We start from the raw sequence: 25548 nt of genomic DNA, 5'->3' as shown, positions 1-25548 counted from the left end.
CTGCTGCACCACCAGCTGGCCCCATCATTTTTTTTTTTCATACAATCTTATATTTCTATTGTGCTTTCCCATGATGTGAACATTCATATACACGATGTAATGTGATTCTTACAGTAACCCTACAGGGTGAGCGGGAATAATATTTATGCTAAATTATGAATAAGGAAACCAAGGTTCAAAAGGGTAAAGGCTGCACATCTGGGACTTCAACACAAGTTTTCTGGGTCCCAGTTCAGGGCTTCTGCCACCACTTCACACTTCAGACAAGAAGGAATCTGGCAGTGACGCTGGTCTCCCCACTCTGGGATCCTGGGAAGCTGTCTCTTCACCCCTCACTACCCACTGTGCAAGCCCCTCAAGCTGCATTCTCTTCTGGAAGAGGCAGCTCCCCTCCTGAGGAGCTCAGCCCTTGCTCAAGGGCACATGCTGTAAAAATTCAGTCTCCTGCTAGAGTCATTTCTTTGGGTTATTCACTGGTTTTCAAACTTTTCAGTGGCCCGGCTACTTAAAGTCTTAATTTGGGGGCTTTGAAGAGGCCAATAAAACTGCAGCTCTTACCCTGTGTTCAGAACCTTTTCAGAAACAGACAAACGAGTCAGACACATGGAGATAAAAGTGTCAGCTTTGATGGGGTGAGGCCAAAGTGGAGGAGCCACAGGTCAGGGCTTACAACCAGACTTTAATACTCATCCCCTGCACCTTCTGGGGAGGCAGGGGTGGCTGCACGTGTGTGTGGGAGGCTGGAGGCTGGTATGCACTGTCTGGTGGGCAGGCTAAGTCCCAGGAGAAGGTGCAGAAGGTGCCAAGCATGCTCAGTGCCTTCCCCAGTGCCCCAGTCAGATGAATCACTCCGTTGGGGAGAATTGAGAGGGGTAAAGCAGGAAGGCAAATGCGCTTCACAATTTTGAAGAAAAAGTGGAAGTTTCTGTTTTATGGAGCTGGGAGAGGGAGAAAATGGCTTCCCCCAGCAATAATGCCCTTTGAGGAACAACTTGCTCTTAGCAGTGTGTAAGAAGGATTGATGTAATTAATTCTGTCACATGATCTAAGCACTGTATTTTTAAAGACTCGACTCTCATTAGCACATTAGGATAGCCTCAGGCCTCAACAGTACTATCACCTCTTTGGAATGCCACTTCTGTTCCCTTTAACTTGGGTAATTTCTGATCACTTTCTACAATGCTCTGGATCAGGGTCTGCTTGAGTATTGAGGACATTCCCATGGTTTCCTTCTGAGAAGAGCTCGGCTTATCAAATCTAGAGCTTCTCTCTCTTTCTTGTCCAGGATTGGAAAGACTATTGGGAAAGTCCTCACAGAGATTTTCTGGGAACTGGATTTCTAAAACAAGTGTCTGTGGGAAAATACTCTCCAGCTGTGAAGGGGGCTCTGTTTCTGCCTATACTTATTTCTCAAGCTCCTTGGGGAAAAGAGAGTATTACAGGTCAAATCCTGTTACATGTAAGCCCGGCTGAACTGTCCAAATACGTGGTGTGGGTTAGAATTTTGCTTCATTGACTATGGCTTGAACTAGTTTGGACATAAGCAGGGCTGTGGAGGGCTCTTGGTAAGATTTTCATTGCACAGGTATTTCTTGTAGAGGAATTTACCTGGTAAACACAGATCTCTTCCAGGTAATGTTTTCATCAGGCTGATTCAGACTGGGGGGCAGGAGTGGGAAAACACTGCGGACACAGTCTGCTGGCTAGTGGTCAAGGCAGAGGAAAGAAAACACAGGCTAAAGTCTGTGTGAACTGTGGATCTGAGTCACGGAGGGAGAGGAAGAAAATAGCATGTGTCATTCTGAAAAAGCTCCTCTTAGGGCAGTTTCTTTTGGCTGTACTGCTGCCTTTCCCCTGGAGACCGTCACAGGGCCGCACTTGGCTCTCCCTGCTGCGTTTTCAGACTTAAAAGGAAACCACCTTTAGGCAAGTTCCCTCTTCCTCCCAAGAAAGAAAATAAAAGGAAATTGAGAGTCCTGGTCTCTGAGGAACCTGGGTTGGGTTTTGAATGAACCCAGGACAGTGCCCTGCCATCAGGGACTGGAAAGTCTAGTCACAACTGCGGCTTGCTCCTCTGGCGCCCCCTTGGGCATGAGAGCGGAACTGTGTTCTTTAAAGTTGCCTAAATCCCCACCATAGCAGTCCCCAGAACTCTCCCAAGGATGTCTCCTTTTCTAGGCCTTGTCTCAGCCTGGAGAACTTCCTGACCAACTTCTGGCCATTCTCAAGGTCTCTCTCTTGAAGTTTTTCTCTGGTCACCCCCTATAGATCCTCCTCAATGTATTAATTTTTCTAAACAATTTCTCTCTTTCCATTTCTGCATGCATCTCTGATCACTAAGCCCAGAAAGATCCTGTTGCAAACTGTGAATCAATCATTTCTGAAATTCATTAAAAAATTTTATAGCACAACCAGAGGACCTATAGCTAGAATATACAACTATGTACTGGGGGTTTGGGGGACAAGAAGAAGAAGAAAGAAGATTGGCAACAGATGTTAGCTCAGGTGCCAATCTTTAAAAAAAATTTTTATAGTTTTATTGAAATATAATTTACATACCATAAAACTCACCCATTGTAAGTGTACAGTCAACGATTTTGAGTAAATTTATAATTATTGTCATAATCTAGATTTAGAACATTTCTAAAACCCCATAAAGTTCCCTCATGTGTATTTGCAGTCAATCCTCAATTTTACCTCCAGTTTCAGGCAACTGCAGTACTGATCTGATTTCTGTCTCTACAGATTTGCCTTTTCTGGTGATACCATGTACGTGGAATCACGCAACACATAGTGTTTTGTACCTGGCTTCTTTCACTTAGCATAATGTTTTTGAGGTTTATCCATGTGGTAGCACGTATCAGTGCTTCGTTCCTTTTTATGGCTGAAAAATAGTCCATTTATAGATATACTACATTTTGTTTATCCATTCATCAGTTGATGAACTTCTGGGCTGTTTCCAGCTTTTCACTATTATGAATAATGCTGCTATGAACATTTCTGTACAAGTCTTTGTGTAAACATATATTTTCATTTCCCTTGGGTAAAAACCTAGTAATGGAATTTCTGGGTCATATGGCAAATTTCTTTAGCTTTTAGAAAAACTAGCAAGTTGTTTTACCATGTGGCTGTTCCATTTTACACTCCTACCAGCAATATATGAAGATTTTCCCACCTCTTCTCTGACACTTGGTATTGTCTGTCCTTTTGATTATAGCCCTGTTGGGTATGTAAGGCTACCTTATTGTGGTTTTAATTTGCATTTCCCTAATGACTAATAATGTCAAACATCTTTTCAGCTGCTTTTTAGCCATTCATATATCCTCTTTGGTGAAATGTGCATTCAAATACTTTCCTCATTTTTTAATTGGATTGTTAGTCTTCTTATTACTAAGAACTTTTTGTATATTTTGGATACAAGTTCTTTATTAGATATAGAATTTGTAAATATATACTTTAAAATACAAAATAAAACTTCTATAGTTTTACATTTAAGTCAAGATTCATTTATTTTTTTTAAAGATTGGCACCTGAGCTAACAACTGTTGCCAATCATCTTTTTTTTTTTTCTGTGCATTTTCTCCCCAAATCCCCCCAGTACATAGTTGTATGTTTTAGTTGTGGGTCCTTCTAGTTGTGGCATGTGGGACACTGCCTCAGCATGGTCTGATGAGTGGTGCCATGTCCGTGCCCAGGATCCGAACCAGCAAAACTCTGGGCCGCCAAAGTAGAGCGTGGGAATTTAACCACTCAGCCACAGAGCCAGCCCCCCAAGATTCATTTTGAATTAATTTTTGTGTATGGTGTGAGGTGAAGGTCTCAGTTAACTTTTTTTGCATATCGATATCAAATTATGCCAGCATCATTTGTTGAAAAGACTGTCCTTTCTCCGTTGAACTGTCTTGGCTACTTCATGGAAAATCAATTGACCATAAATGTAAGATTTTACATATGCCTATCTTTACACCAATACCACACTATCTTTTTTTTTTAAAGATTGGCACCTAACAACTGTTGCCAATCTTCTTTTTTCCTTGCTTTTTTCTCCCCAAATCCCCCCAGTATATAGTTGTATATTTTAGTTGTGGGTCCTTTTAGTTGTGGCATGGGGGATGCCGCCTCAACATGGCCTAATGAGCAGTGACATGTCTGCGCCCAGGATCCGAACCCTGGGCCGTCGAAGTGGAGCATACGAACTTAACCACTTGGCCACGGGGCTGGCCCCAGTACCACACTATCCTGATTACTGTAGGTTTATAGTAAATTTTGAAATTGGCTATTATGAGTCATCTAGCTTCGTTCTTCTTTGTCAAAATTATTTCGGATATTCTATATAGAATTTAGGATCAGATTGGTTGTTAGTGCCAAAAAGGCTGCTGCAGTTTTGCACAGAATCTACAGATCAATTTGGGGAGAATTGCAATCTTAACAATATTGATTCTTTCCAATCCATGAACATGGAATATCCATCCATTCACTTAGATCTTCCACCTATCAACAGACAAAAATTGACAAAATTGAAGGGAGAATTACAGGGCTACAATAGTGGTTGGAGACTTCAATATTCACTTTCAACAATGGATAGGAAATGAGACAGAAGATTAATAATGAAATAGAGGCCTTGAACAACACTATATACCAATTAGACCTAAAAGACAGATACGGAACACTCTATCCAACAACATCAGAACACACATTTTTCTCAAGTGCAGATAGAATATTCTCTGGGATAGAGTATATGTTAGGCCACAACACAAATCTTAATACATTTAAAAAGGTTGAAATCATACATACATGCAAAGTATCTTTTCTGACCACAATGGAATGAAACAAGAAATCAATAACAGGAAGAAAATTGGAAGTGTGTTGGAATTAAAGAACATACTCTTAAACAACCAAGAGGTCAAAGAGAAATCACAAGGGAGATTTGAAAATACCTTGAGATGAATGAAAATGAAAACACAACAGACCAAAACTTACTGGATGCAGCAAAACAGTGCCAAGAGGGAAATTTATAATTGTAAACACATACATTAAAAAAGAAAAAGGATTTCAAATAAATAACCTAACTGTACAGATCAAGGGACTAGAAAAATAAGAGAAAACTAAATCCAAAGCTAACAGAAGCAAGGAAATGATAAAGATTTGAGCAGAGATAAATGCAATGGAGAATAGAAAAACAACACAAAAATCATTCAAACCAAACTTTATTCTTCAAGATGATCAACAAAATTAACAAACCCTTAGCTAGACTGACTAAGAAAAAAAGAGAGAAGACCCAAAAAACTAAAATCAGAAATGATAGAAACGATATTACTACTGATGCCACAGAAACAAGGATTATAAGAGGATACTATGAACAACTGTATGCCAACAAATTGGATAACCCAGAAGAAACAGATAAATTCCTAGTAACATACAATCTACCAAGACCGAATCATGAAGAAATTGTAAATCTGAACAGACTTATAATTAGTAAGAAGACTGAATCAGTAATCACAAACCTCCCAACAAAGAAAAGCCCAGGTCCAGACGGCTTCACTGGTGAATCTACCAAACATTTAAAGAAGAATGAACAGCAATCCTCTTCAAACTCTTCCAAAAAACTGAAGAGTAAGGAACACTTCTGAACTCATTCTATGAAGCTAGGTCAAGGATATGACAAGAAAAGAAAACTACAGACCAATATCCCTTATGAACATTGATGCAAAAATCTTCAATAAAATACTAGCAAACAGAATTCAACAGCACATTAAAAGGATTATACACAATGACCAAGTGGGATTTATTTCTAGAATGTAATGATGATTCAAGATACAAAAATCAATCAATGTAATAGACCACACTAACAGAATGAAGTGAAATAGCTCATTTGGATTTAATATAATTATGAATATGGTTGGAGTCATGACTGTCATTTTGCTATTTGTTCTCTATACGCCACGTGTTTTTTCTGCTTCTCTGTTCCTATTTTACTGCTTTTTGTCATGTTTAAAAAACATTTTTTTGTATACTTAAGCGGTTACTCTAGGAATTACAACATGCACCTTAATTTATCGCAGTCTATTTCAGATTAATAATAACTGAAATAATAATATACCAATAAAATATGTAAATTTTGCCTCAATATAGTTCCATTTACTGTTCCTTCCTTTGGGTTATTGTCATACATATTACATCTATATGTGTTATAAACTCAGCAATACAGTGTTATGACTTATCTCTCACAATCTTTTGTCTTTTAAAGGAGTTCTTAGAAGGAAAGAGAAAATACATATTTCTAGTCTTTTATATTTACCCATATAATGCCATTTTGTGTGCTCTTCATTTCTGTATAAAGTTTGAGTTACCATCTGGTGTCATTTCCTATTAGCATGAAGAAATTTCTTTACCATTTCTTCTAAGGCAAGTCTGCCAGCAACAAATTATTTAATTATCTTGAAATGTCTTTATTTCACTTTCATTTTTTAATAGAAAAGAATACAAATTTACTTAGTATAGGTTTTATCTGACAAAGGAGCCTTCACAAGGAAATGAAGTCCCTCGCTTTCATTTTCACAGGTCAGTTTTGCTGGATATACAATTCTTGATTTTTCAGTTCTTTGAATATATTACCCCACTGCCTCTGGCTGCCATTGTTTCTAGTAAGAAGTCAACTATTAATCAAACTGGTTTTCCCCTTTACTTGATAAATTGTTTTTCTCTTGCTGTTTTGAATATTTTTCTCTTTGTGTGTTTTATCAAATGTGAGAAGTTTTCAGCCATTATTTCTTTAATTATTCTTACTACTCCATTTTCTTTGTCCTCTCTTTCTAGGACTCCCATTACATGTACGTTGTAATGTAATGGTATTCCACAGATACCATTGATGGTACCCCACAGATCTCTGAGGCTCTGTTTATTTTTCTTCATTCTTTTTTGCTTGTAAGATTATATAATTTCTATTGCTCTACCTTCAAGTTCACTGATTATTTCTTCTGCCATCTCAAATTTGCTGTCGAACTTCTCTAGTGAATTTTCAACTATTATACTTTTCAACTTGAGAATTTCCATTTGGTTCTTTTTTTATAGATTGTATATCTTTATTGAGATTATTTACCTGTTAAGTCATTGTTGTCATTTATTCTTTTAATTCTTTAAACATGATTTCCTTTAGTATTTTGAAAATATTTATAATAACTGCTTTGAAATCTTTGTCTGCTAAATCCAACATGTGGGCCGTCACTCAGAAAGAGTTTCTTTTTTTTTGGGGCCGGCTCCGTGGCTGAGTGGTTAAGTTCACGCACTCCACTGCAGCGGCCCAGGGTTCGGATCCTGGGCGCAGACATGGCACCACTCGTCAGGCCACATTGAGGTGGCATCCCACATCCCACAACTAGAAGGACCTGCAACTAAGATATACAACTGTGTACGGGGGGCGGGGGGGGGGGCGCGGTTTGGGGAGATAAAGCAGGGAAAACAAAAAAAAAGAAAGAGTTTCTTTTAACTGCTTTTTTTCCTGAGTATAAGTCAGTATACTTTCCTGCTTCTTTGACACTCTCATAATTTTGTTGCTGAAAGCTGGATATTTTAGATAAAATTCTGTAGCAAATCTGGTTTCTGATTTTTGCCCCCAGTGATAGTTGTTGTTGCTGGTTTTTGTTTGTTTAGTAACACCTGGACTAAATCCATGGATATGTCTCTCTCACATTGTGTGCTCACTGATGTCTCTGGCTTTCTGGGGTCACCCTCATGTCTGGATAGCTTAGTGGTCAGCCAATGATTATTCAGAGGTTCTGCTCACATACCCAGAACCAGTAAGACTTCCATCTTCTGCTATCTATATACGTGGTTTGGGGAGAACTTTCACATTTTAGGCAGTTTTCAAGTCCGCCTTTTACTTTCCAATGGACCCTGTTGTGTCCCTTTTGTGTGCATGTAGCCTCTGGTCAGCCCGGGATGGATGGAGAGCCACTATCTACAGCTGTCTATTTCCTGACCTCTCTGTTACTTTGCTAGCTAGTCCTTGATCCACTGCTTATCTCAATCAGGACTGCAACCTCAGGTTAGCAGATGACACTAGATTTTTACACTTGTTTCCAAATCAAGTGAGTCCCCTCTAGCAGTGAAGCTGTTGGTTATCATGACTTGCTCTACCCCAGTAGATTACAGCACCAGCCAAACTTGGAGTGGGGTGGGCATGGGCAAGCAGCCCCAGGGAGGAATGCCATGACTTCCTCTATTCTTATCTGATGCGTATTACTTTTTCATGAAGTGACACTTCTCAACTTGTTGTGTGCATTTGATTGATTTCTAGAGCACTGAAATGAATGTTTTTGATAATTTTGCTTTATACCTGTTTTCAATAGACAGGATTTGCTGATCTCCTTTCTCCATTATGTGAGAAGTCCTGTCCTGAAATCCAATTTTTTTATTAGATAAAATTATGTTTTATCCATAGAAAACAAGTAGTTTATCAATAGAAAACAAACTAGATTGTTGTTTGGTAAAAAATTTGTTTCATATTTTATGAATGTTTGGGAAATGCTGAGTTAAAATTAAATACGGTTCTTTATTACAGAACTTCACAGGGTCATGAATATGCCAAGATGCACTGAACATCCCTAAGAACAAGGTTGTTAGTAGAATACAAATATGCAGCATTTTCCAATTAATTTAGGAATAGAATATCTTTTACAGTGAATATCTATTAACACTTAAGAAACGTAGTTTGCTAAATGCTGGGACAAATGAACTGCTTAGACTTTGGGTCAAATATAGGGATCAGTTATAGTGGATATGGTCATCAATGGGTACTTCTTTATATTCCTACAGGTTATTGCCAGTACTGGAGAACAAATAAAGAGTGCCCTCCTAGCACCTCTTTCTTCTCGTAATTCTTCTACTGGTTGTGTTTTAATCCCTGACACTCTCAGGTCCCACAAGTCCCATGTCTGAGGCAAATCTATTCTTCTTTTATTTTTTTTTGAGGAAGATTAGCCCTGAGCTAACTACTGCCAATCCTCCTCTTTTTGCTGAGGAAGACTGGCCCTGAGCTAACATCGGTGCCCATCCTCCTCTATTTTATATGTGGGACACCTGCCACAGCATGGCTTGCCAAGCGGTGCCATGTCTGCACTCAGGATCCGAACCGGTGAACCCTGGGCCACAGAAGCGGAAGGTGTGCACTTAATCGCTGCACCACCAGACCAGCCCCCTGAGGCAAATCTATTCTGACAAAGAAGGTAGAATTGGGGCCTGGATGGGCCTCTGAGTTCCTGGTTTCTTTCCTAAAATAGTTTTAATTTTCCTTATGATTATAAAACATATTACCATTTCCAAAAATTCAGTAAATACCAAAAAGTATAAAGAAAAACATACAAAGTAGCCATAATTCCACCATCCTAGGCAACTACCTTTAGTATTTGGGTATTTATGCTTCTGGATATTTTTCCATGCACACCCCTCCTTCCCACCACACTCTTCATATAAGAAATGTAAAATGAGAGCTTATTAAGTGCCAGGCATTGTGCAAATGTCCAGGCACTGGGCAAATGGTGGGAAACACCTGATCTTGCCCTCAAGGAGCACTCAGCCTAGTGAGGGAAAAAGACATTAAATAAATCAGGCAAATAATTTTATATTTATAAATTGTGATAGATGTGAAATTGATAGGCACTTTGTCAAAGATGGACTCAGACCACACATACATATGCTTTATAATTGTTTCCTTCACTTACATCAATGTATCATGAATATCTTTCCATGACAACAACTAGAGATTCTGTGCTAGAATTGAGAATAGGAAAAACATGCTTCTACTCCTGAGCGTTCAGTTCTAATGGGAGAGAGACATACAAATAGATCATTTCAATTCAATTTTAGTAGAGGTGGTATAAGGTACAAACATGGGGCAGGGAAGGCTCCACAGAGGAAGTGATGCCTGAGATCTGTTTTAAAGGATGAATAGGAATTTTCCAGTTAAGTAAGAGTGGGAGAATATTCCAGGCAATCAGCATGTGCAAAAACACAAGGAGTTAAAAGTGTGGCAAGTTTAGGGGACTACTGGTAGCTCAATATTGCTAAAACAAAAAAAATGTGAGCCCAAGTCTAGTAGGAAAAGAGGAAAAGAGGTGGGCAATACGAAAGTTATTAAGGGCTCGATCCCCTGGTAAGGAGTATGTGCTTTTTTTGGGGGGGGAGGGTAAGGAAGATTGGCCCTGAGCCAACATCTGTTGCCAACCTTCATCTTTTTTTTTCCCTCTCCACAAAGCTCCAGCACATAGTTGTATGTCCTAGTTGTAAGTCATTCTAGTTCTTCTATGTAGGATGCTGCCACAGCATGGCTTGATGAGCAGCGTGTAGGTCCGCGCCCAGGATCCAAACTAGTGAAGCCTGGGCTGCCGAAGTGGACAGTGTGAACTTGACCACTCGGCCACAGGAGTTTGCATTTTATCCATTGGGATATTTTGATCTGAGAATGACAAGGTCAGACTTCTGACAGAGAAAGCTCTCTCTGAATGGCTGGCCAAAAAGAGAAGAAATTGGTGATGGTGGGTGACTAATTAGAAAATTTTTGTAATAAGGACAGAGATGAGGTACTAAAGCAAGGTGGCGGCAGGGGGAAATGGAGCAATGGGGGTGGCTTAAGCACGTTATTAGGGAAGGGAAGCAGGGAAAATACTGCCAAATGTTAGACCCAAAGAGCAAGGGGCTGGAGAAAGTTAAATGGAGCTTAGAAGTTGAGGGGGTTGGGAACAGGATGGATGACTCGGAGCCTAGGGGAGAATATGGCTGAGGATAGAGGGTGAGAACTGGGGCCACGCGTATGTGTGTGTCCTGGAAATCCCCTTTCAGGTGGTTCCCAGGCACATTCCTGGGACAGCACAGCAACCTTGGAGTCAGTGAGCATAAACCACTGTGGTGCATCCTGGCCGCATCAACTGAGGGCAGAAATTTTCAGAAAAATGTTACATGAAAACATGATTCCCTAGAGAGATATCCTGAAAAGAAGTGGGCTGAATTCTCTGTGAAGTGGGGGTGGAATCTAAGGCTGTCAAAGTGAAAGCCAATGTTTATGTATAAAATATTTCTGAAGAAACACATCATAGCAGTTGCTTCTAGGGAGGGGAAGTGGGGGGCTGGGGGAGGGGAAGGGAGGAAGACTTTCTCAGTATAACTTTTTGTACATTTTGAATTTTGAATAAAGTGAATTTAACATCTATTCAAAATAAAAGTTTTTTTAAAGAAAGCTGAAGAAATGCACTGAAGAAAAACATTTATTACTCTTTCGCACATCTACATACATTTCCTAGCGAGACAGCTCTGCTTAGAAAGTTTGTGGTGGGGCTGCTGCTATTCTGTGGGGAATAAACTAGTTTGCCCCCCTGCTGTCCTAGGACCACTGCACCTTCTTAAAATGTACTGAGTCACTTCTCTGCCCTATTTTCAGCTCAATGAGAGCCACCTTCCCCTCCGACCAGAAGAAGAGTCAGAGGAAATCCAGCTCCAGAGGGTTTAATTTAATAGCTTCAATCCCTGTGATAGTATGTCATTCTGAGTGAAATTACCTGGGACAGAGGTGAAGATGAGAAAAGGAGAAAGAAGAGCCCATATTTATGGAAAAAATGGACAGTCTAAAATTATAGGCCTAAAAGAGAACATCCACATCTCCTTCATTGCAGGGCAGGACTTGGAGCAGAGTCTCAGAACGGGGAAGCCACAGGCACCCACTTCATTGGCAACACCATGAAGGCATGGGGAAACATTCCAGGCTCAAAGTCTAGACTTAGGGCTCCAATTTCACTTCTGCTCCTAAGGTTGTGTGACCTTGGTCAAGTGGCTTCCACAGTCTAAGTTTCAGTATCCTTTTCTACAAAATTAGGTGATTGGATGTGTGGATGACCTCCAAATTTTCTTTCAGTTCTCACATCCTATAATTTGAAATCTTAACAAGAAGCTAAGAATTCTGTAGCTTTTCCTACCAGACCCTTCACTTCTGGGCTTTTGACATTAGTTTCTTAGCTGTGTTTTCAATTTTTAGCTTTTGTTTTTGTTTTTTCTCCCCCTGCTTTTTCTCCCCAAATCCCTCCAGTACATAGTTGTATATTTTAGTTGTGGGTCCCTCTAGTTGTGGCATGTGGGATGCTGCCTCAACATGGCCTGATGAGCGGTGCCATGTCCGCGCCCAGGATCCAAACCAGCGAAACCCTGGGCCGCCGGGGTGGAGAGCATGAACTTAACCACTGGGCCACGGGGATGGCCCCTCAATTTTTAGCTTTTTGAGGTGGAAGTCAGAGGAGGAATGGCAGGAATTGGTGGGGATTCAACGATCTTTGTGCCTGGGTCACAGGGTAGGAAGCTCTGGAAGTTGTTCCAGCAACTTCTTCATCATCTGGTCAGTTGGAGATAATTCTTTTTTCCAAATGTTTCTCTTTTCTAAGAACTCTCTGTCTTCCCTTGCAACCTCTCACCTTATCCCTAAACTCTTTTGCTATTCACTGGCTTATACTCATACATCGATTGATGTGACTGAATGATAAATATAACGATTACTTCAATAAATAATTGAGCACCTACTACATACCAGATAAGCAGTTTTCAAATGTTTTGGTCTCAGGACTCCTTTACATGCTTAAAAATTGAGGACCCCCAAAAGCTTTTGTTTATATGGGTTATATCTATAATATCTACTTGAGTAGAAAGTAAAACTGAGAAAATTTTAAGCTATTAATTCATTTTAAAATAGCAATAATAAACCCATTATATGTTAACAACATTAAGAAAAATGAAAAACAGCTATATATTCAAAACAAAAAAAATCAGTGAGAGGAGTGGCATTGTTTTACCGTTTTGCAAATCTCTTCACTGTCAGGCTTAATATAAGACAGCTGGATTCTCATGTCTGGATCTGCATTTAATCTGTTGCTTTGGGGTTTGTGTTAGTTTCCCGGGGCTGCTGTAAAAAATTGCCACAAACTTGGCTTAAAACAATGGAAATGTATTCCCGTAGGGTTGTGGAGGCCAGAACTTCAACAACAGTTTCACTGGGTGGAAATCAAGGTGTGGGCAGGTTAGTGCTCCCTCTGGAGGCTCCGGAGGAAAATTCATTTCCGGCCTCTTCCAGCTTCTGGTGGCTCCTGGCATTCCTTAATTTTGTGAGTGCATCATTCCAATCTCTGCCTCAACCTCTCTTCTTTTGTTTTGCGGTGGTTAATCTCCTTCTGCCTCTCTCTTAGAAGGACATTTGTGATGGCATCTGGGGCCCACCAGGATAATCCGGGATAATCTCTTTATCTCAAGATACTTAACTTAATCACATCTGCACAAGTTTTACCGCACAAGGCAACATTCACAAATTCCAAGGACTAGGATGTGGACACATCCTCGGCAGCCATTATCAGCCTATCACAGAGTTGTTATTTTGTTTGAAGTTTATGAAGAAAACCTGGTCTCACACAGATATATAATTCAGGGGAAAAAAGAGAGTATTTTAATAGCCTTTTCAAATAACTGGATATTCTTCTTTGATACAACATCAAAACTCAACAAGAAGTAGTTTCTTAAAGGTTTGTTGCAAGGTGGAATTTGAAAACAGTGAACTTTTTCTATCGGGTTACATTAAAATCATTGGTCTAGGGGCCGGGCCCGTGGCCAAGTGGTTAAGTTCGCCCGCTCCACTTCGGCGGACCAGGGTTTCGCCAGTTCGGATCCTGGGCATGGACATGGCATGGCTCATCAGGCCATGCTGAGGCGGCGTCCCACATGCCACAACTGGTGGGACCTACAACTAAAATATACGACTATGTATGGGGGAGATTTGGGGAGAAAAAGCAAAAAAAGAGATGGGCAACATTTGTTAGCTCAGGTGCCAGGCTTTAAGAAAAAAGAAAATCATTGGTTTATATGCACTTTAAATGGATCTTTAGTCTGTACATAATTTTATAACGTCATGCATTGATCATTTGGAAAATATTGGTTCTCTGAGTTATATATATCTTCCAAATGTTGACACCTTTAATTATACAATACAAAAATAGGAGATTCATTAATGTCACCACCAATCTTATCAGAACAGTCCTTATATATTGGGAAATTATCAAATTCCTGGTGGCAGATACACATTTTTCAAAATTTTAATTTTGAAAGCTTGGCAACAAATACTGTCAGTTATTTTCCTGGATGTGACAAACTCATTGTTCATTTTCAAGAAAACCACAGCTTGTTAATCATTATTTCAATAGAAAATTGTGTTCCGTGAAGAAAAGCGGCTGGTTCAGCTTTCAAGTCAAACAATTGCACAAACGAGAAACCTGGGTTGCGCATCAGACCTGCTTTATGTGTACTTCCCGCTTAGCCACACACAGTATTTACAGGAAATGTTCACAAGCGTTGTGATTTAATCAAATTAAGAATCCTTACTGCTTCATTAAAGATATCCTTAGGTGAAACTGGCTTTTTTTCTCTTTTTTAAAATGTGAGCGTGTGTTGGTGAAGAGTACAGTCTGGAGTCTCGGCCTTGATTTATACCAAGATGCCAGCAGCTTTGGCCAGCAGTGCTTTTATATCATAGTGCAGGTATCAGCACAGTTGTTCCAGGATAAACTACGAGATGAAAAAAACTGTTCAACACTTGATTTCAGCACTACTTGTGTTTACTGCCAAGCATTTGTAGAAAAGATCTTCAAGTATTTGTCGGTGCTGACACTGGATCAATACAAGCAAAGCAACAAGTCTAGCTACATCTGTAATTACATAATTTTTGTCCATCTTAAAGCCAGTATAATTCTGCAGATGAGACATCAACTCAGTCTTATGTTTGCAGCTAAATTTCTATTTTGGTGAGTGACTACATCTTTGGAGAGCAGCACTGCCATGATTTCTTTGACTGATTTTTCATCTAGCAGGCACAGTAATGCACAGGCTTTATTAGTCTCTCAGCTATCATATGCTCTCTTCAGCCAGTGCAACACAATAACTTAACCTGTAAGATGCTTCAGTGGGTTTTTCATTTCTAGTTTGAAAAGTGGTAAGAAAAAAGCTTTGGCTTTTAAAGCGTTTATCATGTTTAAAATATTTAATTTCCTTTCCTTTAAACTCTGAATGATTGGTCTCAAAATGATGCCTCAACTTAACTGGCACCAAAATAGTATCTGAAAATGTTCTGTTGACTAAGACAAAATAAGCTAAATTATTAACATCTCTAAACCCAAAGAAAAAATGAAGTTTTGGGCATAATTTCCATTTTTTTTTGGTGAGGAAGATTGGCCCTGAGCTAACATCCATGCCAATCTTCTTCTATTTTGTATGTGAGACACTGGCACAGCACAGCTTGATAAGCTGTGTGTAGGTCCAGCCCAGATCTGAAACCACCAACCCAGGCCAATGAACTGGAGCTCAAGAACTTAACCACTATGCCACCGGGTCAGGCCCATACTTTCCTTTCTTGTTTACAGTTTCACCCAGACTCTTCTCTTTACCTGAGTCAGAGAAGCCTCTGATATTGACCTCAACATCTTTTTCAGCATCTTTAGATACGAGAAGGTTAGGAAAGCAAGTCTTCTAATCTTCCTTTTGTAAGCCAATGAAAGATCCTAAAAATTAAAAAAAAAATATATCAACAAAATTTTCTTTTAGAATAAAATATTACATTTTAAAAGAATAAAAGTTATAGATAAAATTTAAATACTTACAACAGTTTTCAATAAATTAAAAAATTCTTGCAAAACAAGTCAACAAAGTGAGCTTTTTTCTTATGTTTCTGCATAGGTCCAAGGACAATTTAGGGATTTCAAAAAAACGTGTATTGTATAATTAATGAGGTTACAGAGAATAGGGACAAGTGAAGATAGCTTGTAAGAACACACTAGAAGTACGGAAGACAAGCTGAGAATCTCTGACAACGTGTATATTTATACTCTAGACCTTAGAAAGTTCTAGAAAACACAACAGTACCCAAGCATACATTTCACTAACCAATAGGGCGATTGTAAATCATCTATTCTCTTGAAAACTTCTCTGTGCACTCCCGAGAGGATGAGCGCAAAAACAGCAAATAACGTTAAGTAATATTACGAATATAGTTTTGACTTTGTGGATCCCCTGGAAGGGTCCGGGACCCTCGGAAGTCACCAGACCACATTTTGAGAACCACCGTATGTACTAGATTCTGTTCTAGGTCGAAGTTGGGGTAATAGCAACGTTAATAAGGGTCTCCATAGGGAGATAAATATTTATGTAGCAGCAACTGCGATCAGTTCTAAAATGGAAAAGAAGCGAGCGTAGTGAGAGGGTAGGCCAGGGAGACCTATCCTTATTTGCCGGGCCAGGGACGTCCGCTCCAGGAAGGTGACCTTTAAACTGCGACCTGCTGAGCAGGAGTCGGCCGGGGGCAGGGGGTTGCCCGCCCGACCGCTTCTCTTTCCCGGCTGCCTCCCCAAATCCCAAGATGACAGGAGTGGATGGGAAGCGACAGTGGCCACGAGTCCCCCGTACGCGGCGGGCTCTGAACCTGGTTGGATGACTCCGCAGGACAGAATCAACACCACCAGAGTCCCCAGCACCGCCAGGGCGAGGGCCCCGCGTCGACCCCACCCCTCGGGGTGCGGTGGAAGGAGGCGGGCGGATTGCTCGGCTACAGGGAAATGGAGACCTTCGGGGACGAAGTCTAAGAAGGACGGGCCCGAGCGGCTACCTTAGGAGGACCACGAGACGCCCGAGATCCCAGGGTTGCCATCGAAACGGGAGCGTCGGTCCTTCTATTGGTCCACAGGAGGCCAACCTCTGCGAGCAGGCCTGGCGCGCTGCCTTTCTGCCGCGGACTCTCGCGCCCTCCGGCGGCCTCTCTCGAGAACGACGCTGTGTTTGTCCAGCGGGACGCGAATAAAGATTTATTCTTCAAACAAACAGGAAGTGCCTACGGAGGCCGGGCGGGCGGCTGGGCAGGGGCCGGGCATGAAGCCGGGCGGCGACCGGAGGACGGGCGGCGGCGGCGATGAGCGACATAGTGGAGAAGACGCTGACGGCGCTGCCCGGCCTCTTCCTGCAGAACCAGTCGGGTGGCGCCCCGGCGGCCGCCAAGGCGTCCTTCTCCTCGCGGCTGGGCAGCCTCGTCCGCGGCATCACCGCGCTCACCTCCAAGCACGTAGGTGCCCGCCGAGCTGGGAGGTCGGGGGCGCCCGGGGGAGGCCCCCGCGCTGGGAGGCCCTGGTCGGGCGGCCAGCCTCCGGGATGGGCCCTCCGGCGGGGTCAGGGACAGCGTGTGTGTCTGTCTGTCCTTGAGTCTGTTTGCAAGCTTCACTTTCCTGCCCGGACTGACAACTGGGAGGCCGGGTTTCCACAGTTGACCCTGACCTGACTCATTATCATCTAGGGGCAAATCTCTAATCTTTGAGTCTCCAGGTGTTTCCTGAACGTTGAAGTGCAAGAGTACCAATACATATTTCATAGGTTGTTTTGACGATTAGATGAGACTTCCAGCGTGTGAAAACACCAAGTGAACGTGTCAGCATTTTTCACCTTCTACGAAGTTTCTTTCCCTGCTCAAGTTCTTTCTCTCCCCCAGTTCTTTCGACTTCTAGAGGTCACACACCGGAACAGACTCTGCCATACCAATATGTTTGGGGAGCTTGAGGTTCTTAGGTTAGACCAACGGGCTGGGCAAAGAAAAAGCATTAATTTTTCCAAAATGTAAAATTTGCTGAGTAAGTCGCTGTCTCAGAGGGGCTTCGAAAATGAGCAGTTGAAATAGAAGTTATTAAGTTCCCACAGACTTTTGGTAGTTGCATGAGTTGTGTAAGAACCTGATTCAAAGCTTCAAGGAGTTTCTATTTTAGAAAAAGATGGTGTGTTTTGTCATAATTTGTTCAAAAGATATTTATGGAAGAGGTTATGTGTTACACCCTGAGGAAATAGAATGAAACATTTTCTTTTCCCAAGGAATTGATCATTCATGTTGGGCTTAAAACAAGTCTAAGCAGTATGCAATGAAATCTAACTGCCAGGAGAGAAGAAAAGATGGAGTGGGTTTTTCTTCAGCATGCTCTGAGGGTTTAAAATGTGCTTTTAAAACTGAAATAGGATGCTGTACTGCAGAGGGTCTGCTTTACATTCAGAAATCATTATTTGTGGACTAAATATTGTTTGTCTTTTCTTTTTTTTAAAGATTGGCACCTGAGTGAACATCTGTTGCCAATCATTTTTTTTCTTTCTCCTTCTTTTCCCCAAAGCCCCCCAGTACACAGTTGTGTATTTTTTAGTTGTGGGTCCTTCTACTTGTGGCATGTGGGACGCCGCCTCAGTGTGACCTGATGAGCAGTGCCATGTCTGCACCCAGGATCCGAACCGGTGAAACCCTGGGCTGCCGAAGTGAATCATGCGAAGTGAGGGAAAGGATTTGAGGAAAAAGAAGAAAAGGATAGGGAAGAATATGGTTTAAGGGAAAAAGATGGATTTCTGTTTCTGCCTTCTTACCGTATTTCTCTATTCCATGAAGACATTTTACTTTTTTTTTTTTTTTTTGAGGAAGATTAGTCCTGAGCTAACTACTGCCAGTCCTCCTCTTTTTGCTGAGGAAGACTGGCCCTGAGCTAACATCCGTACCCATCTTCCTCTACTTTATACGTGGGACACCTACCATAGCATGGCTTTTGCCAAGCAGTGCCATGTCCGCACCCGGGATCTGAACCGGTGAACCCCGGGCTGCCGAGAAGTGGAACGTGTGAACTTAACTGCTGCACCACTGGGCCAGCCCTGGAAGACGTTTTACTGTTAAGGGGAAAGTGTGAGAACATTATCCTGGACTAGTACATGAAGAATTTCTTTTCTGCTTTCTCTTTACCATTAATTTTTAAAAAAATTTTCTGCTAAACTGTCCTTTAGGGGACAGTAACAGTGAACAAAAGAGGAATGGTGGGTTAGCCTGGAAATATTTATTCTTTCCAGGAATGATTCTGAGGGTTGGAGAAATGCCTTTAGGCAAATCTTAAGCACATAATTTTTATAACTCTCCTTTAGAATATGGTTTCTTTTTTTATTGAAAGTATTATAAATTATATTTTTCCTTTAGAAAATGATTCTACAGTTTAAAAAGATAGCTATTCATGCATTTAAATATTTTCACTTTTTCAGGAGGAAGAGAAATTAATCCAGCAAGAATTGAGTAATCTGAAAGCAACTGTTTCCGCTCCTACTACGACACTGGTAAGGTTGCATAGTCAGTGTCAGCACGTTTGAATTTGAAATCTGATCCACTGTGGACTTGATAGTGGCATCTAATTGATCAGTTGCTAAAATCTGATTTATCGTAGTCAAATCCGTTATGGATGGTAGCAAGTCAGACATTAACTTTAGCCTTTAGTTATTGACTGGCTGCACCAGAGTAAGAGTTGCTCGACTGATGTCACTGCCAACGTGACGATAATTACATAAATGTGGCAATCCTCCCGGGACTTCACTGCTGATATTTTTGTTTTAATGTTGTGCACTGAGAAAAGGTTAGAATATATCATTTAAAATAATGTTTTTGGACCAGAATTGACATATTGTAGATCTCTTGTTTTACTATTATAGGTTGGCTGACAGGTTTGAAAATGATTTTCTTGCTGTAAAACGGAGTATATTGCACAACAGTTAAATCAAGATCCAGTGTTAAAAAAATTTGGTTCCATATCATTTGATTTTTCAAACTGCATTCATTCAGCAACTATTTAATGAGCGGCCACTACATGCAGGCCGCTCTGAGACCATCCCTGCCTAGTTAAAGACCTCCTTTTGTTTTGTTTTGTTTTTTAATTTTCTTGTGGTTTCATATAATGAGGTTTTCCCAAGCCACATTTATTCAGCAAATATTTAGTGAGTGCCTTCTGTGTGTAAGTCACTGTGGGAATGTATTTCTAATAAAAATATTGGGGTGATGATTTTGCATGAGCACATGATCATGTATGTGAATAAACTTGTAAAGTCTGAGAAAATGTGTATATTTCCTTTTATGACATTAGTAATATGTGGGCAAATGAAACTCAAAACATGATTAACCTGATATATCCATGTGTATATATGTACATATGTGTGTGTGTATAGATATGTATGTGTGTGTATTTATAAAATCACTGTCTGTCATTATACTTGATAGAAATGTTAAACAGAAATGGTTTCTGTCTTTGTACTTTCCATTTTCTATAATTGGCATCAGTAAATATAATTTTTCTTGCTACCAGGCATAAACCTGGTGTGGACAGAGCTAAGATAAATAGGTAGAAGTTAGGGAGCCAGAGTTGGGAAGGAAGATTTTCTAATAGTTATGGCTACCCAGCTCTGGGCATACTTTACAGAGTAGTCCGTCCCCGAGGTGGTCATGGAGAGGTTGGGTGACATTCGTTAGAGATATTGTAAAGCAAATTCCTGCTTGGGAAAGGCACTTTCTTCTCCAAAAATAAGAGAATAATAGTGTATGCAATATAATTTTACTTAAAGTTCATAATGACTTTTGAAAAACGCTGAGATAAAATGTTATAAAACCAGAATTGATAATTAATGGCTTAAATGAAGTCTTTTGTTTTAATTGATGCAGAAACCTTTGAAGAGGGACTTCCACTATCTTTTAAGCTTGTTTTCTCAGTATTTAGTAGTCTTAATTAATGTGCTAATGAATTAACTATGGTTACTGTAATCACAAGTGACCTGAATTAAATTTTATTCCCCTAAGATTTTCTTATGATTTCTTTTTTTTTTTTTAAGATTTTATTTTTCTTTTTTCTCCCCAAAGCCCCCCAGTACATAGTTGTATATTCTAGTTGTAGGTCCTCCTAGTTGTGGCATGTAGGACGCCGCTTCAGCGTGGCCTGATGAGCGGTGCCATGTCTGCGCCCAGGACTGGAACCGGCGAAAACCTGGGCCGCTGAAGCAGAGCACGAGAACTTAACCACTCAGCCACGGGGCCGGCCCCGATCTTACGGTTTCTTTTTAAACTCTTCATGTTTACACACACACACACACACACACACACACACACGTATATATGTGTGTATATACATAAATGGAATATATATATGAATAAAATGTTGAACATTATTATCCTTACTTTAAAACATTTTATTTTGCTGTTTTCTAAGCATTTTGTGATTTAGTAATCCTGTAATGTACTAACCCTAACCAATTTTTAGATGTTAACATAGTCTGTGAGCTTTTCTTATTTTGAAACACATTTTATTTATATTTTTAATTTCAGATGAAAATTTGCTGTAAATATTGAGAATGCAAATATTATCATACTAATAAAACAAATTTATAGAATCTCCTAAAACAACTTACTAGCTTGTGTTGTAAATATTAAAAGACCCAGTTAAAAAGTTAAATATTGAAATGGCTATACCATTAATGAAGTCGTGCCCTTCAGTTCATGTAATTGTGAGGATTGTTGAAAAGAATTCCTATAAAGCAAACTTTTGCATATTATATAGAACATAATAATTCTGAAGAAAGTCCAGGTGCAATTTAGTTTTTAAATGTGAAAAATATTTTTGTTATAGAAATTACTACGGACCTGTGGGGAATTTTATGGATGTTTTCATTTGACAAATGTATATTACAATGATGTGCTGCATTCTAGAAGCCAATCAGATTACTATAGGTGAAATTTTTTATGAGGAGCATGTGTCTCATGTTATAACCAAATTTTACACAGGGGCACCTAGAATTAGAAATAACTACAGTTGGGGGCTGGCCCCGTGGCCTGGTGGTTAAGTTCAGCATGCTTCACTTCAGTGGCCTGGGTTTGGGTTCAGTTTCAGTTGCGGACCTATAACCTATACCACTTGTTGGTGGCCATGCTGTGGCAGCGACCCACTTACAAAATAGAGGAAGATTGTCAAAGATGTTAGCTCAGGGCGAATCTTCCTCAGCAAAAAAAAAAAAAAAAAAAAAAACCCGCTACAGTTGATTTATTTTATAGTGTTGTCACTAAAAAAATATTGAAATAATTTTACTAAAATGAGTATTGTTGGTAGTTAAGTTTGGGAGCAACTTTTATTTATAAAGTCTGACTTTGGATGATTAATTTATAATATATATGTTATCTCTTCAGTGCCAGGATTAAAGGATTCCCCTGTTACATGATTACAACATAATAAAAAAAATCAGAACATTCTGTTTGTCTATACAGTTACTGGATATTTTGCTTTTCAGAAAATGATGAAGGAATGTATGGTGAGACTTATATATTGTGAAATGCTTGGATATGATGCTTCCTTTGGCTATATACATGCAATCAAGTTGGCACAACAAGGAAATCTTTTAGAAAAAAGAGTAGGTATGTATGTATTTAAGACTTTTATACTTAAAGTTGTTCTTAAAGTTTCAGCTACTATCTAGAATGAATGATGCCAGGTAATTAGTATGTTTTTAGAATATTGCCTTGTAATTTCCAAAGCTTTAAAAAATAACACTTCAAAAACTCAAAGCCTGTAAATGAAATCAATTTTCCTAATCCGTACCATTTTGGAGTTATAAAGAAGATTAAAAATCACTGCCTGATCTTTTGATGGTGGTTTGATGCCTGTATATAGTTGTCAAAACTTGTTAAACTATACACTTAAAATGGGTGAATCTTCTTGTATATAAATTATACCTCAGTAAAGCTGATTTTAATAAGTCTGTCTGACCTCATCAGTTTAATGATCGGAAACGTTTCTTAGTAGAATAAAACTGAAATTGACTTAAATAATTTTAAATTTCCTGTTGTCAGTTTCACAAATGTTAGCTATGAGGATTAGAGGTTTCTTTTTAAAAATGTTATCTCTGTAATCAAGCTTTAGGGCTATTAGGAAGAATCCTTTCAAGGACCTAAATATTTCTATTCATATAGGTTCAGCTTTATATCAGAGTTCCAAGGAGGAAGCTCTTTAGAATAATAGAGTAGAACATATTCTTTATTCAGAGGGGTTGATAGTGTCATGTTGTCAAGGACCAGCATTCGTCACAAGTTATATTGACCTGTGCTTTCAGATGATGTGGTGGGGTGGGGGATGTCTTTGGTAAAGATTCGGAGACTGTATGCACACAGTATTCCACTTGTTAAACCTCACTCCACCCAAAATACTCTTCTATCTTGTAGATTTGTTGTATTTTTTCCTCCAAGAAGAATATCCTCTGGTATCCTGTCTCTCCCTTTCCGTATTCCAAATCAACTTTTAACTCTTCTGTGATCACTCGGGTGGCTCCTCCCATCTGTTATCTTATGGTGTTGTCTTTGCATATACTAATGTCTTAGCTCCTGAACCAATTCTAAGATCACTAAAGGCTGGAAATTTTGGAAACAATAGGTACTCAATAAATATTAGATGGTTAGTGGGGTAGTTATTTTGTACAACTATTGCTACATTCTGCTTCTTAGACTTTCTTGTAATTTTTTTCATTTTCAATGTAGTTTTATTTTTAAAATATGTAAAGTGTTATTGGTTCAAAAGTTAGGGCCTTAAGCAAAGATGAAATCAGAGAAGTCTCACTTTCGTCCCTAGCCCCTCTACCCAGTTTGTCCGTTACGCCCATAGGAACTATTTTCCTTAGTTTTTGGTTACTCTTTCCATTGTTTCTTGTTGAAAAAACAAGCAAATGCATGGATACACACTCACACATTCCCACTTATACAAAAAATAGCATGCTATATAGATTATTCTACACCTTGTTTTGACATCTTCATACTTTTATCCAGTTGCAAAGTTTTTGTTGGGTGGATGGATGTACCAGTCTTTTCAACCAGGTCAAACCAGGCTTAGAGGCCCTCAGGTTCCTCTTTCTGAGGAAGATTCACCCTGAGCTAACATCTGTGCCAGTCTTCCTCCATTTTGTATGTGGGTCACTGCTTCTGTGTGGTTCCGTACGAGTGGTGTAGGTCCGTGCCCGGGATCTGAACCCAGGCTGCTGAAGTGGAGCATGCTGAACTTAATCACTACGTCATGGAGCTGGCCCCATGGCATTTGGGTTGTTTTTCATTTTTTGCTCTTATAAATAATGTTGCAATGAATAACCTTGTACATGTATTATTAGTAGGTAGGGTGGCTTATCTTAAAGAAGACCTCACAGTCATTTTTATTGAAATTTATCATCTTCCTTAGGAAAATACTGTATTGCCAACTAGAGAGAGAGAGATCTGCAGCTATCAGATATTCTTTATATGTGCTAATGAGCGGAAGTTGTTTTTTGAGACAGCATTTAAGCCTTTTATGTGTCTCTACTCTGATACTATTGCTTCATCCACTCTCCTGAGATTTCTAAGGCTAGCTTTGGTGCTTTCTCTGATGGAGAATATCTTCTTATTTTTTATGTGAATATTGTTGAATAAATAAATTTCAGTACCCATTAATTCAGGCATTATGTTAGGTGCTTTATCTTGTGAGATAGTATTTCATTTTACAGAGGAGAAAGCTGAGGTTTAGAAAGGTCAAGTAACTTGTCCAGGGTCACAGAGCTAATAAGTGGTGGAGCCAGAATATGAAGCCAAGTTTCTATGAGTCAAAGCCTGTGTTCTTATTCTATACTTCACTCTTAGTCATATCAAATATACTCGATAATCATAGTTGTTACTCTTTGTTTTCCTGAAACCTTTTTCATTTTTTGAGTCACAGAATATCTTTTTCTGTTTCCTGATTGTCAAAACAGCATAGTCTCTGTAACAGATAGATTAAGGTTTCATTGAGATGGTCTTGGATTAGTTTGTTGATCTTGTACCTTGATATTTGTGATTTGGTTGTGGGTGATACCTTAGCTGAGCAAATGAGTTTTCAGCATTCTGAGAAGACCTAATCTCTGCTTTAAATGCTCTCTAGAGTTTTTCTCATCTGTTTCTTGGCTCCGGTTAGTTCTTTTTTCTCTCTCACAATTGTGGGAGTAATAGCTCTGCTCCTCTGACCTTCAGTGAAGATGTTGCAGTGGGTCACGCTGCTACTTCTTGGTTGTGAGAATAGGAAGTTTCTAACAGTTTTCCCCTGTTTCCCAAAAGACACAGACAGTATGGATGCTGGGTAATGATGGGGATAGTGAACATTAGAATCCCTAATAAAAAGGCTGAAAGAATTGAGGAGAATGAAGAACAATGAGCATGGGAGTCAGGGAATAGAGCCTCAAAGTAGACTGTGTGGAGAGACGTTACAGCATGGGGGTTAGGAACAAGCTAACTGCTGACTGGGTTTGAGTCCTGGCTCCACCATGTAATAGCTATAGACTTTGGGCAGTTACCCTTTTGGGAGCCTCATTATTATATTGGGAATGATAATAATACCTACCTCATAGGGTTGTGAGGATTAAACAAGGTGAGGCTTGTAACGTACTTGACCCATCCTAACTGTCTAACAAATGTTATCAATATGAAGGGTGACAGGAAAATGAAATGGAGCTTCTAAATTCCTTGCACATGGCATTTGTCACAGTATTAAGGTATTTTCTCACTTCTAAGATGTACTTTTTTGTGTTTTAATATTACTGAAATAAAAATGCTTAAGGTCAGTGAGTACATTTGATATGGTAGACAGTGTTTCTTTCTTCAGTAACTATTCATTCAATAGTACGTCTTCAAAT

At 39.7% G+C, this 25548-nt stretch overlaps 1 protein-coding gene and 1 long non-coding RNA gene across 2 annotated transcripts in view; one reads left to right on the top strand and one right to left on the bottom strand.

Annotated features, from left to right (window-relative positions):
* LOC139042585 (uncharacterized) overlaps positions 1-16829 on the bottom strand; it is a 41221-nt gene extending 24392 nt beyond the window's left edge. The window contains exons 1-2 of the long non-coding RNA XR_011499488.1: positions 16673-16829; positions 15459-15572 (exon numbers count right to left, since the gene is read on the bottom strand). This is a non-coding gene — a long non-coding RNA (uncharacterized lncRNA). The remainder of the gene's footprint in view (positions 1-15458; positions 15573-16672) is intronic.
* A 143-nt stretch (positions 16830-16972) lies between these two features.
* Positions 16973-25548, top strand: part of AP4E1 (adaptor related protein complex 4 subunit epsilon 1) — a 55857-nt gene continuing 47281 nt past the window's right edge. Inside the window, exons 1-3 of the mRNA XM_014852394.3 lie at positions 16973-17122; positions 19108-19179; positions 22162-22285. Coding sequence (XP_014707880.2) covers positions 16973-17122; positions 19108-19179; positions 22162-22285 — 346 coding nt within the window. The remainder of the gene's footprint in view (positions 17123-19107; positions 19180-22161; positions 22286-25548) is intronic.

This window comes from Equus asinus, chromosome 2, assembly GCF_041296235.1.
Source record: "Equus asinus isolate D_3611 breed Donkey chromosome 2, EquAss-T2T_v2, whole genome shotgun sequence".
Lineage (NCBI taxonomy): Eukaryota > Metazoa > Chordata > Mammalia > Perissodactyla > Equidae > Equus > Equus asinus.
The sequence above is the reverse complement of the archived record's forward strand: the minus strand, read 5'-3'. Positions and strand labels throughout refer to the sequence as shown.